This window comes from Pholcus phalangioides, unplaced genomic scaffold (genome assembly GCF_987345545.1).
Source record: "Pholcus phalangioides strain wild (caught in Gottingen) unplaced genomic scaffold, Ppha-v1.0 ptg000007l_1, whole genome shotgun sequence".
Classification (NCBI taxonomy): domain Eukaryota; kingdom Metazoa; phylum Arthropoda; class Arachnida; order Araneae; family Pholcidae; genus Pholcus; species Pholcus phalangioides.
In genome coordinates this window covers 13631903-13646194 of record NW_028301600.1, presented here as the reverse complement: position 1 = coordinate 13646194, position 14292 = coordinate 13631903, and the positions used below count along the sequence as shown (strand labels likewise).

Sequence of the window (14292 nt, the reverse complement as noted above, 5' to 3'; positions counted from 1 at the left end):
ATATCTCAAGCTCGCCACGCCACATAAAGGTTGGCAATGCCCCTAAAAACACTTTGAAAAAACTGCTCTATACCTATTACTTTTTCATTACTTTATACACCCATTTACTGCTGAAAATCATAAGGAAGCTTATTGCTATTATGCCGTGTAAAGGGTTAAAAGGCATCAATCAATAGTCTCATATTTAAAAAGTACAAAAAAAAAGTCGCTGAGAAAATAAAACTTGTAAAATAAAACAAAAAATAATAAATGCAATAATGACAGCTTTGTTATCTGAAGTTTTATACAGCAAATAAATCAGACTACAGAATTGTTTATTCAGTGATATTATTAAAATTAAAATTCAAAGCTCAACACATGGGCGGAGATGTGTGGGGGGCATTGCCCCCCCAGCGTCACAGGTGGAGTCGACTGATCTAATGTATATATGAGCTGACATCATCATCGTGCCCCCCCCCAGCAATAATGACCTTGCCTCCCCAGACTTCCAAGTCAATCTCTGCCTATGGCTCAACATAAGTTTAAATAAACAAATACAGACACAGAAACATGTATTAAAAAACATCCTAGTGAAATGAGATGCTGTATATTGAGATTCAAAAAGGAAGGAGAAATGGTTCGACGTTTGTTTTTCCATTTTTCACTGCTTGTGGCAGTGTGAGGGAGAATTTGTAAAGGAAAAAAATACATAAATGACTTAAAAAAATAAAAAGAAAAGATACACAATGTTTTAATTATCACCATGAAGTTATCGTCTAAAACAGTGTTTCTCAACTGCTGGGTTGCGTAAATACATTCATTACCTTTTCATTTTTCAAGCATTTCCACGAATAACTAATCCGTTTATTTCACTATTATGGTACATATTATTTTAATTTTTCAGCCTACAAATCATACAAGGGGAAAGATGAAAAACTCTCCTAGAGTTCCAGAACATAGGCTTCCAGCTGCAAATTATAAGAATTTAGAGAATACCTCTCTTCCCCTTATCGCACTGAAAATCCTTCGTTTTGTTGCAAAACCCAAAGGAAGGGAAACGTGTCTCTGGTCCCCCCTCCCCCTTCAAACTAGTATTTTTAATTGTATTTCTTTTTCCTTTTGTATTTTTGAGTATCCGTCTTCATGAGACCCAAACAATACAGCAGGGGTGGTAAATGTTACTCCATACTCTCCGTCCCTTTTCCCCAAAAATATCCTACTGCTTCAGGGCTCTCTGTTGACAACCAGATGACCCTGTTGTTTGCGTGTTCACGGTTTGCCATTGTCGACACCACAGAAAATGACCTGAAGACAATATTGCATGAGAAAACTCTGCATACCACGTTCTTTAGAGACTGGAAAAACAACTGTGCTACTTGCTAAGCTGCATAACTTCAAAGGGGAATAAGCTTCTTTTTTTCCTTGAAACCATATTACTATAGGGAGAAGAAAAAAGATTCCTGTCTAGGGGCCATCTTCAGGACGTAAAGAGGGGGCATGCCTACTTGGTGATGTTGAAAATATTTATTAGCCCATTAACTATATATAGATCATGGCCTCTGCTATACTAACTGGACCCATAATCACTACAACTGCGCTGATTTAAATCACTACAACCCTGATCATTTTGTCACACTCACCCGATTTCTTGCTCTCTCTAGGTCACTCCCATATTCACACCCTCTAAATCACTCTTTTTGTTACTCCTATCCTTGCACACTGTTACTCATGTACTTGCACTCTTTTTGCTGCGGAGTTAGTTAGTTCCATGATCTCTTGGTAGAAGTGAATTTATGGTTTAGCCACCATTCTCCCAGTTGACTACTTGACCAGTCATTCCTTAAATTTGCAGCCCCTTTGAAATTTTTGCCCTGAACTATAGCCTGCTTAGCCTCTTTGTGAATATGCCACTGGGGGGTACCTTACCAAAGATTCCTGTCTAGGGGCCATCTTCAGGATGTAAAGAGGGGGCATGCCTTCTTGGTGATGTTGAAAATATTTATTAGCCCATAAACTATATATAGATCATGGCCTCTGATATACTAAGCTGGACCCATAATCGCTAAGGGTAGGATTTTTTTATGTGCTTCTGTGTAGTATATTTTTAATGTAAGTGAACAGTGATTACATTCTTTGTCAGCTCCCCTTCCCACTCTACATGCAAGGGTCTATGATTAAAATTGTCCGAAGTATGTACGTGAAATATCAATAAACAAATGTATAATTTGGAATTTTTATACCACATGTACCTATTTGAGCAGCTGATTGCTATACAGGGTTGTCATGAAGGAAATATTGCTGAGTTAGAATATCCCTCATATCATATATATGGCCTTGCTACGTTGAAATAATCTATGTTTTTACAGTTATTTCATGAAATCTTGACATGAAAAGTCCAAGCATAGGTCCCATACACAACTAACAAAAAATAAAAATAAATTGAATTCTACACAAAATGTTTTCAAAGTGGTGCATTTGTTTGTAGTTTATGTCTATAATTGCAGACTATTTATATAATTTACAATAAAATAAGTATTAAGAAGACACCAACTACCAGACCACCGAGAATAAGGCAAATACACGAAAAATACAAAAATTTGTACTTTTCATGTATTTGCCTTATTTCATTGGTGTCTTCTTAATATTCTCGGGCAAAGTTGATCAACTCTTCCAAATAAAATAAGTACAACATTTGAATATTGATTAAAACCCGTTTTGTTAGGTCGCAAATAAAGAAGATTGAATTTTAAGTGGAACTTCTATAAGCAGCTTCCCTGCTATATAGTATAGGTACCTTATTTATACTATAATTATATACTTATAATTTCAGGATACAATTTAATGAATATTCATAAGTATAGTATAAATGTGTTGTTTTTTTACGTTAATTTTTCCTGCTGCAACTGTGCTTGGGTTTTTGAAAATGTGATTGTGGAGACTTGAGCAAAAATTAGTGGAGCTTCTGCATTTTCATTTCAAAAAACCATGTTTTGAAAAATTTAGAGTGAAAATTAATTATCAAATAATATTTTTAGTATAGACAATTCCTACAAACTGAAAATTAGTTTATCAAATGAACAAAACATTGCTTTAAATCTTGACCTCTACAAGAGTTCAAGATTTAAAGCAAGATCTGAGTATATTCTTGTATGTGCACACACACATGGTTTGTAATTTTTTTTACTACATTTTGTCTTATTTTCATTCTATAAAACTGAATTCATTCGGCTAAGAATCATCCAGTGAATTTCAGTCACTGTTTAGAGTCCAAATCAATCCAGAAATCTGATTTTTTTAACATGAAGCTCAAGATGAACACCCGCTGATGCAAAAAATTTCCAACGTCCATTGCAAATGTATCAGTAGCTATTATTTTTTGTGGTATTCATTTGATTGGTCTACGAGATAATTTTGATGTTAGAGAATGTGCATTTTTCACACCATAGGCATAAAGTTATCAAAGATATTGGTGGGACACACCAGCTCAACATTTCAATATATACCTATTTAAAATTATCAAGATTTCGTGAATTATTGTTGGGAGGGGGCTTGAGCCAGTGAAAAGTTGCACCTGCGAATCATACTCAAAAAATATATTTCTCTAATGTAGGCTACTATCAAAATATTCTCAATATTCAATAAATTGAAAGAAATGTATTTTCAATGGTTTATAGGTTTTGTCTGAAACAAAAGATTGCTGAAATTTTTTGCCGGCATGAAGCACCCTATTTCATCTGCAATAAAAAGTAGTCTTAACCACAGCTGTATTAAAAAAAATTATCAATATTTGAAAATATCTCTTTAAGAACGTGTGAAAATTAAAGTAGTTTCATGTGTTTGTGTAACTTTTAAATATAAAAAAAGAAATGCTCTCACAAAAATACATATAACTATATGCGTGTTTCAAGAAATAAAAGAAAATAATTGCTCAAAGTTTGAGATTGATAGAGACACATGGATCCCGCAGGCGATGCAAATTTTTCACTGACTACGGCCTGCAGCTACGGCCACAGATGCTCAAATTTCAGATTCCTTTTGCTTGATACATCTTACCATAGATTAGTTGATTCCGTAATGATAGGACACTGCAGGAATTGACTTACTTTTGCCAAGCATAGTTAATATATAAAATTTTTCTTGTAAAGTTTTCACTTTTTTGCCTTTTCGAAGCATTATCAGTAGCACTAGAAAAATGAGACATCCTAAACACGCACTAATTAAATTTTGTAAGCAAAACAAGTGAATGAGACAATTGCTAAATGTTGCCAAAAAATATTTTCCAATACAGGAAAGAACCGTGAATACTGAAACCGCGAATATGGGGGGGGGGGCGACTGTAGTTTCATGTGTTTCAAGAAATAAAAGACAAATAATTGCTCAAGTTTTGAAATTGACAGGAAATAATAGGCATTTTGTTCATGTATAAAATTATGTATTTACATAATATGTCTAGATATTATTGCATTATTTCCACAATTCAAATCAGAAGAGCAACACCATTTTTATTTGGGTAAAAAAAAAATCGCCTGTGAAAAAATGCAAGAAAGTCAAATTTTCATTTTAAATTATTATAGCAGTGACCTGTTCCACTTATTATAATATTTTTCAGTGATGTTTCTTTTTTACAGTTTTGCCAAGCGCGTATTACATATTTTTCATTGTTTTCATTCAATATCTGAGTGACCCCTTACTGGTACATGATGGACTGTAAATACTATTTTATTTATATAATTCTTAGCAGTCAAAATTTGATCTAGTAACAATAACAGATGAGTGAATTATAATAAAAAAAAATATTATTATACAAATAATTACTTCAAATATTAAAAATAACATTAAATATTTTTAACTGGCTCACTATTGTTACATTTACTTTTGTAACAGTAAAGTTCTATTTTTTACGTTCAGAACACAAGTGTTTTGTATAGTACTGTTAATAAACTGAATTCTGAACTTGACTAGAACATTACTTATGCATCAGAGTTTTTCAACTAGTGGGCTATGTGAGAATTGTAGTTGTGCCTTAACAACTTTTTAAGGAAATTGTCTGATTAATTTTTAAAAGTCGAACGTATCGAAATCTTTACGTTGTTCTATATCGATGTGCTACTGGGGATATGATAAAAAAATTCTCTCTAGAATCCAATTAAAACCTCAGCTCTAAATTCCATTAGAAAATATTTGCCATGACCATTATAGCATGTTGGATAATTCATTCAGAGTTGAGAGAAACGGATCTTATTTCACATTTGGAATTCCGAAGAGAAGTGACAATGGACCTTCTATAAATGAAGGAGGGGTTAATTATTTACCTAGATCCACGTTGTCAACTGAAAAAATAGCTGTCAGGTCAGTTGATGGCCATTACACTGAATTAGATAGAATCGTGGTTAAGAGATAGGTCAGAACGAGTTATGGTGAACAAGGGAATTTTCTGGTTGGACAGGCGTCACAAGTGGAGTTCTTGAAGAAAGTGTCCTTGGCCCATACTTTTTCACTTTTTAATGATAAACTTGATCATGGTATCGATGGGATTGCTAGCAAATTCACAGATGATGTGAAGCTATTGGGGGTAACCGGGAATCAAAGCGATAGGGAGTTGCTCCAGACCAACTTATACAGGATTGCAGCATGACCAAAGGAATGGTGCATGGTATTTAGTGTTGACAAGTGCATGGTCTCATTTTGGTTTGAACAACCCACTGTTCTTTTACGAGTTGAATGGTGTCACTATCCAGGATGAAACTAGGGTCACAGATTTGGAAATTCTCATTGACGAGCAGCTTAGGTTTTCTGAACATTGTTCAGTGGTGGTCAAAAAAGCTAATAGAATGCTTGGTTTAATTTCAAAAGGTTTCCTAAAGTCATTCTTCAGCTTAGTTTATCCTGGACTGGAGTATGCTGTAAGGTTTTGGAAACCATACCTACAGAGGGACATAGACTTGGTTGAAGGGGTGCAGAGAAGAGCTACGCATGTCCTTATTGGCACACTGGGCTTGAGTTATGAGGAAAGACTTCATTTTTTAAATATGTTTACATTGGATGAACACAGGTGTCATGGAGATATGATCGAAGTGTTCAAAATTTTCAATGGGATGGATAGGATGGACCATGAATTATTAGTACACCGTCAATCGAATGCTTTTACAAGGGGAAACCAGTATCGATTGGTAAGAGACAATTCTAGGTTATGGTGTCGTAGGGAATTTTTCTCTAATAGGGTTGTTAATAAATGGAATACCTTACCCCCGGAGGTAGTAAATTGTAACGCAATTGACACATTTAAAAAATAAATATGTTAAACATGTTGGGGTAAATCTAGTAGCTATCCATACTTAGAATAAGACCAACCATAAGTATACTTTATATGCATTGCATAATATTTCATCATGTATATTGTTTGTAATTGCTTTTTTAACTGGGTTGCTGTATTTTTGAAATATCCATATTTATTACAGCCTTTAAACTGTTAAGAAGGACTTCATTGGGCGAAATATCACATATCATGGACTTTCAAGTGGCATAATGTCATTTGGTGCGAGGAAAAAAGTTGAATTTGGATGATCCAGATGGCTGGAAATATTGGCATATCAGAAAGGAAGAACTAAGCTGACTTACGCGACATCAAGGAGGGGAAGGTGTAACTGTCTGGGGTGCTCTTTCTTTTTTTATTGAATTTTTACCCCTTTTTATTACTGTTTGATCACCTTATGGATATTTATTAGCAGAAAATTTTTTTTGAGTAAATTTTGTGCTGCCAGCTATTGGTGAAAATATGTAGTCAAGTACCCTTAGTAAAATATTGAACTGCAAGTATAATTTTTTTTTAATTCTGTTGTTTGATGAACTCAAAATTTCCACAAATGTCAAGAAAAATCCTAAGTGGATCAATTTTAGCCAATGTTTCCCGCAGATATATGGAATTTATCACTTGTTACCATCCCTAGGCACAGTATTTAACGCACCGGGGAAGACATATCAAACTGTAGGATTTTCCTCGCACTACTCCTCGAGCACTGAAACTATGAACTGAATTTGTCATTTAGTTGAATCCCTTGCTACAAGTTCTAAATAATTATCCTGCAAATGGAAATCACATTTTGCTAAAAGGACTGAAAAAATTATTGTTAAAAAAAAGGTCATTAAAAAATGACAGAATCAATGAAATAGTTATTACAGAAAAGACACAATAATTTATAGCATACACACAATAGCGAAAGTACCCATTCGTGACCGTGTACAATACTCACAAAGGAAGGAATGTCCGAAACATATGCTGCAATTAAATTAAAATGCTTAAAAACCGGGACCTATCTATTCTTCCGAATATTTTTCCAATCACACAGCAATAAAATCCAAGAAATATATATGAGTTTTAAGACATTAAATTAACATTCAGACAACTTAAGGCGTCAAACTGATACCTAGTAATTCTCTTAAAGGGGGGGGGGGGGGCACGCCTTTGCATCTTTATAACGAGCTGCCCCTTGCAACTACGTTATTTAATTATTGCTCATAATTACATTGTTTTGTGATTGCATTTATTTTCCTTTCGTTTAATCAAGTGATTTTGATTTTTGTGGCTGGTATTATTTTTTTATTTTTATCGTTTTTTGAAACTTAAGTGGGAATATTAAAAAGGTATAAGTTCTGAATCTACTCGACAGATGTCCCACTATACAGGGTGAATCCGACCTATTCTTTCAAAAGAAAAGGGGGTGATAGGCGAGCCCAAGGGGATTATGAAACACTTCACCAACCCTGTCCTATCCCAAACCGTTTTTGAATTATGTTGGTTAATCGATTATGGGGAAAAAAACTGTCCAGTCCAAAAGAACCCAAATAGGTGTATTTTCTGAAAGAGACACCTAAATTAAGCACATATTTGGAAACAGCAGAAAAAATACTATAAGATGACTCCCAATTGCATTGAAATATCTGGATTTAATGGTGAGCTACAAGCTCTGAAAGATTGAATTGTTGCAAAAATATTCAATCGCCAATGATGCAAACACAATTTTAGCTACAATCGATCAAATTTACCAAAAAGTTTTCCACTGCACCAGAGCCTACAATAAACTATATCGGTGCTCTGGTTTTGTAAAAATTTAGCCTTTTGTTTACAAAATACATCACTGAAATATTTGTTTGTTGAAGTAGATATTTGACAAAAAATTCGGAATTTTCAGATAGAGATTTGATTTTGCAGAAAAAATAATATCAGGCGACATAACCTCTAACTAAAGATATCTGCATTTGATGGCGAGTTTCAAGAGCTGAGAGATTGGTAGAGTGAAAAATAACACAGTTGCTAAAACCTACTCAAGTTACTTTAATGAACGCAGATTTCAGTGATGTATTGCAAACAAAAGGCTAAATTTCTCCTAAACCAGAACACTGATATGGTTTATTGTAGGCTTTTTTGAAAGCTGGTGCAAGGGACAAGTTTTTGGTAAATGTGATAGATTGTAGTTAGAAGGTTGTTTGTGTCACTGGCGATGAATATTTTCACGACAATTCATTTTCAAACTTTGTCAATCTTTCAGAGCTTGTAGCTCACCATTAAATCCAGATATTTCGATGAAATTGGTGTCGCCCTATAGGATTTTTTCTGTTCTTTCCAAATATGTGGTTAATTTATGTAGGTCTTTCAGAAACTACACAAATTTGAGTTTTTTCAGGCTGGACACTTTTTTTTTCATAATCACCATAATTCAATAACAGTTTGAGATAGGACAGGGTTGATGGGGTGTTTCATAATCCACTTGGGCTCGTTTATTACCCCCTTTTGTTTGGCAGAATAGGTCGGATTCACCCTGTATAGTATATACCTATGTACAGTACACACAACTTTTAACCAAACGATGGTGATATCTAGAGTTCTAAAAGTTGTAGAATGAAGTGGTTTGCACCAAAAATTATGGTTTGTGATTTTCTACCCGACCATGTGCAATTCGTCTTGATGAGAGGTCATCTACATATATTTAGTATTGTTCAAACTTCAAAATCTTCAATATAAACCATTATTTTCTGATTTATCGCATTGACCCTAAAAATAAAATTTCATCACTGTAAGTATAAAAATGAGAGAGAGATATGAATGAAAATGTGTTTGGGGTCACTCCCAACATTGAGAAACTGAATTTGAAGGTTGACTACAGGGGAAACATACACACCAAAGATGTTTCAAATGATAAATACTCCATATGCTATGCGAGTGTTTAGATTTAGTGCTGTTAAAAAATAAATAGTTTGCATTTTATGGAAATGAAAAACTTTTTTTATAACTCTTCATTTTAGTGTGACTTTATATCTGTGATTGAACAAATATTTATACCATAATTATTTCAAATGATTTCAATTTAGAAAAAATATAAGAATTTTCCATTGATCAATTTTATATTACAATTGTTTCATTTTGCAATTTCCCAGTTTTTAATATCAAAAAAAAAATACGGATGAAACAAAATGCTGTGGTTTTTAGCAGAGACGACTCCACCAATAGCCACTACCCTAAACTTTGCGCACACTAAGATGATTTACGCTATTGGGGGAACCGTTATTTATTGATTATTATCTCCATAAATATTAACATCAATCTAATTGTATAGCATTAATTTGTGAATTCTTTGCACATTACTACATTAACCATTTCAGCTCATGAATGTTGTCTAAGGAATGAAACAAATTTCTGAAACAGTGAAAAATTGGAAAATTTTGTTGTTTGTTTACTCAAATACTTAAACAAAAAATGTTCGAAAAACTGGATGGATGACTTATCTATCGTATCACTGTATACTTAAAACAATAATTACCCATTTCAGTAAAGTTATGAGCTTCATATTTAAACATTTTCGCATAATTTTTTGAGAAATTTTTCAATGAGTTGCAAATTTATATCTAGTATATGATCCCTAAAAGTGGTCATTTTCATATAATCGCTCATATCTTGTGAAATAGAGGTCAGATTGCAATGAAAATTGATTCTGTTGTGTTTTCGACTATGTTGATTTGAATGAAGTAAAAATTAATGTATGCTTCTATTCATTAATTTTTCAGAGAGAAATATATTTTAATAATTCATAACTCATATTTGAGAAAAAGCCAAATTCAAAATGAGTAATAAAATTATGTTTGGCCTGTTAGAATCTATCATTTAAAGTAAAAAGTAATTTAGATTCCTATATTATTTCAGCAATTATGCTCAAAAACAAGATGTTTCTGTTTAACATTACGACACTCATTTTTCAATAATTTATATTTCACTAACTGTTCGTTCAAAATTGATGAAATTTGGTGTTTCTGCATTTCTTGAGATACTGAATCCAAATATAGAAGAAAAAAATGGGATTATCTATTTTTAACATCTAACATCTATTTTTAACATCTAACATCTATTTTTAACATCTAACATCTATTTTTAACATCTAACATCTATTTTTAACATCTAACATCTATTTTTAACATCTAACATCTATTTTTAACATCTGAATGACCCCTTAAGAAAAAATGAACTTAATACACTTATGGAAGATCTTAAATCGCCATGGTTTGGTTAAAAGTTGTGTGTACTGTACCTTTACCGTGATGTTCCCATGGCCCCACATCCTGAAGCAGGGCCCCTAGGCTGGGATCTTTTACGGGCCCCCCGACCAGACTTTCACGGGGCCCCTTTATGATGAATTAATAGCGTGAAAAAACAAAAAAAATAATTAAAATCACTCCGGGCCCCAAGACTGGAGCCTTGTCAGCCCAACCCTTGTGGGGGCCATGGCTGTTCCTTTAATAAAGTACATTCTGGCTCTTGATACCAAAAAGGCATGTTGTGTGGTTTTTAGCTCTCTCCTCTTTTAATGTCTTCCTTCATAAGTATATCATGATCCCCCCCCCCTTGTTTTCTTGAACAGGCATGGTCACAAATTCAAAAAAAAAGTTAACACTGAAAAAGTAGGTTTCACCATATTTTTCAAGATGTAAGACTTCCAGATTCAATCATTAACCTCCTATGGTTCTGTGTATATTTGAATATACATGACAAATACATGGTCAAAAAAAAAAAACGATTATACCAATTTCTTTTCTCAATTTCTTCAATTAAAAAATCTACTTCAATTAAATTGCTGAGTTGATGTTTGTTTCACTTGAAAATAAGCTAAAAGCATTCATTTTTGTAAAAAAAAAAAAAATTAAACTATTTTTTATTTGGGTGAACCATAGAAGGTTAAGTAAAAAATTGTTAAATTGGGGAATGAAAACAGTAAATTTCAATGAAGTTGAATTTGAAAATTGAATTTTATTTTTAAATTGAGACTTCACTGTGCATATTTAAAAACTAGAACAAATCACTTACCTCCTCTTGAGACATATCAATTACCCTTTCTTTGGGCTAAAAATGAAAATAATTGCTTATTAAATGAGTCCAAAACAAACTTTAAAAAAAATTAGGAAGAAATTGTTTGGCATCTCTAAAATTTTCAACTGGTTAATCAAAAAATTTCAATCGATTAATCAAATTTGAATTGAATATTTTCAAATGCTAACACTTTATAACAAATGTATATGACCACTTTCTTTTATTAATCTGTGCTATACAAAAATATATTTTATTTATTTCACTCACCTATTCGCAAGATCAGTGGTTCTCAACCTCAACTGACTTGGAGAGCTTTTTATAGAATATACAAATACAACGCCACAACAGGCAAACTGCCCAACGAGGTGGCTGACTTAAGAACATCATGGATCCCGAGCCATTTTTTGGAGGCCCTACCTACTACTGCTACACCACACATGCACCCGGCCCACACCCCCCCCCGCGGAACCCCCAACGAATCGGTACATGCGGGAATTTGTGTGTACATGTAGTGCAACCTGACGTAAAGTTTGTTTCTGTGTAATGTTTGTTATGTGTAGTGCTGCCATCTGCCACCAGTTTTTTCTAACTATGAGTGAAGTGTTATGATTGAATGATTTATCGTTGTAGGACTGTTGCTCTCTGTGGCGAGACTTTTTAACGGGGAGATCGGCTCGCATTTGCGCCTTGAAGTTGGGAACCACAGAAAACCAACTTCAGCCGACCACCACTGTGGGGTTCGAACCCGGATCCTCGCATCGCGAGTCCGTCACTATAATCACTCGACCACCACAGTGGCTATATAATTTCTATGATGGAGCCAAGTAGGCTTCTCTTGTTTTTATCTTTATCAAAACAAGATAAATTGAAAAATATGAAATTTACCAAATTTATTTTAATTATATCAAATTTACTGATTTATATTATTCTCCTTGGGCAGCTGTGGAACCACTGGAAAGTGCACACAGAGCCCCAAGGGCTCCATGGAGCACCGGTTGAGAACTGCTGAGCTAGATATACAAATATTGGAATAGATTAAGAAATTAAGTCTGCACACTTGAAGTAATGTTGAACATTTTTGTCAGATCCTGAAATTTCTTTACTTGGATTTTTACGTTCTTTTGGAAAATAAATCATTTTAAGTTAGTAACTGATTTCAAAACTACTTTCCATCTTCATACTGTAAACTTTCTTTTTTTCCTTAGAAACTGCTCCCAAATGGCACAGGAGGAGTGAGGCTAATGTTTCCTGGATATGAAAAATGCTGTTCACAATGGAGACAACAAATTTTAGTCTTGCCCTCTAAAACTTCCATCAGACTAAATTTTAAAACTGAAATCAGCACTGGTTTCTGTTAAATCAACTTAAATTTTCCCCTTCAAAAAATTGATTCAAATGTTTTGAAATATAGGGACATTATCTGAAATATAATTTAAGAAATCTAATCAATTTGGTCACACAAATCAATAAATTATGAGTTTCTAATAAAAATTTTAAGTGAATTTTCAAATTCATCAAGTGAATTAACTCAACTAAAATTTTTATCCGTTATTCTCCGACACTTTTATTAAAGGTACAGAAGGATCAAACTCATCATAGTAACGTCAAGCAAGTGATATGTCTATGTTGGTGGGACATGGCAGCTTCTGATTGGAGAGGTGGGGATCGAAGCTTTCTCATCAATCAGAGTTTAGAGGATTCCCTGTTCATGAGGATCTGTCTACATTGGCACTACTTTGCGCTCAATAAAACCTTGCCTTACTGAGTATCAGTGCCACTATCACCTGGGGCAAATGGAAAAATCTGCTATCACTGAAGATGCCTTCCTGAAGGAACATCGCATCTAATTCCAAGGCACACTAATATCCTCTCTTCAGAAACACATTGCTGAAGAGACACATTTCCAGACTGAACCACAAAGCTATAGAGATTGTTTAACACAAATAAAATTTCAACAGAAAGGAAGAAGGGCTGCAAGACACGGCACCCAGCAACACAAAAGACCAACTCTTTGAATTCCGATCTCCTATTCAAATTTGAAGACTCTGATCCACACCCACCCAATCGGAGCTGCCACATCCTACCAACATTGACACATTACATGCTCTACAGCCGGGATTACACTATAAAAGTTTGATAAAAGTTCTTTTATAAAACTTTAATAATGCAGCAAATAGGACTATTGGTTCCATTTGCACGAATATAACCGGTACAATTATTGGTTGCGTTTTTCAAGTTTCATAAAAGAATTTTCATCAAACTTTTATAGTGCAATCCTGGCCTAAGAAACAATGACAATGATCCTTTCGCATCATCGGCAGAAGCATCAGCGGATAACGGTCATCCAAGGACACCATTTCATCTCCTTGCTCGTCGAAACTTGCACTGAAGATATCAACTGCAGTAGTGAATGAAACATCTGCTTCAAAGAAGCCTCAAACACACCATAACAGCCCAAAAGGCAGGGCCGTCTTAAGAGCATCATGGGCCCCCGGGCCAAGTAGTTTTTCTGAGGCCCTAACAGGTAAATTCTAGGAAATTTCAACCAGATCTCATTTTTGTGAGGCCCCTCTTCTCTTGAGGCCCCCGGGCCGTGCCCGGGTGGGCCCATGCGTTAAGACGGCACTGCCAAAAGGTAGCAATTTTATTATAAACTTCAGTCATGAAAGCTCGCTTTCTCTTTTCAATATGATATTACATTTGCATGGGGAAAAAATCATTCAACATTTTCCCATAAAAGGGTCCTGTATCTGCCTAGAGTAGAATAAATAAATAAATTTTTAAGCTAAGTTTGTTCTTTACCTTGGTGAGATGCTTTACTGATAACCCAATTAACAAATAAATTTTTTCCCCTTCACCTTTTATGTGTTCATTGTTATTTTAATCACTGTTTGACAAGAATATTTCATTCTGCATGTATAAAGGAATGGTAGCTGGGGAGAAGGGAATTAAGAAAAATA

General features: G+C 34.2%; 1 protein-coding gene across 2 annotated transcripts in view; it reads right to left on the bottom strand.

The window, feature by feature from the left end:
* LOC149084943 (chloride channel protein 2-like) overlaps positions 1–14292 on the bottom strand; it is a 424727-nt gene that overhangs the window by 37278 nt on the left and 373157 nt on the right. For both annotated transcript variants that reach the window (XM_089232681.1, XM_089232680.1), the window contains one exon: positions 11330–11365. In XM_089232681.1, coding sequence (XP_089088807.1) covers positions 11330–11365 — 36 coding nt within the window. The remainder of the gene's footprint in view (positions 1–11329; positions 11366–14292) is intronic.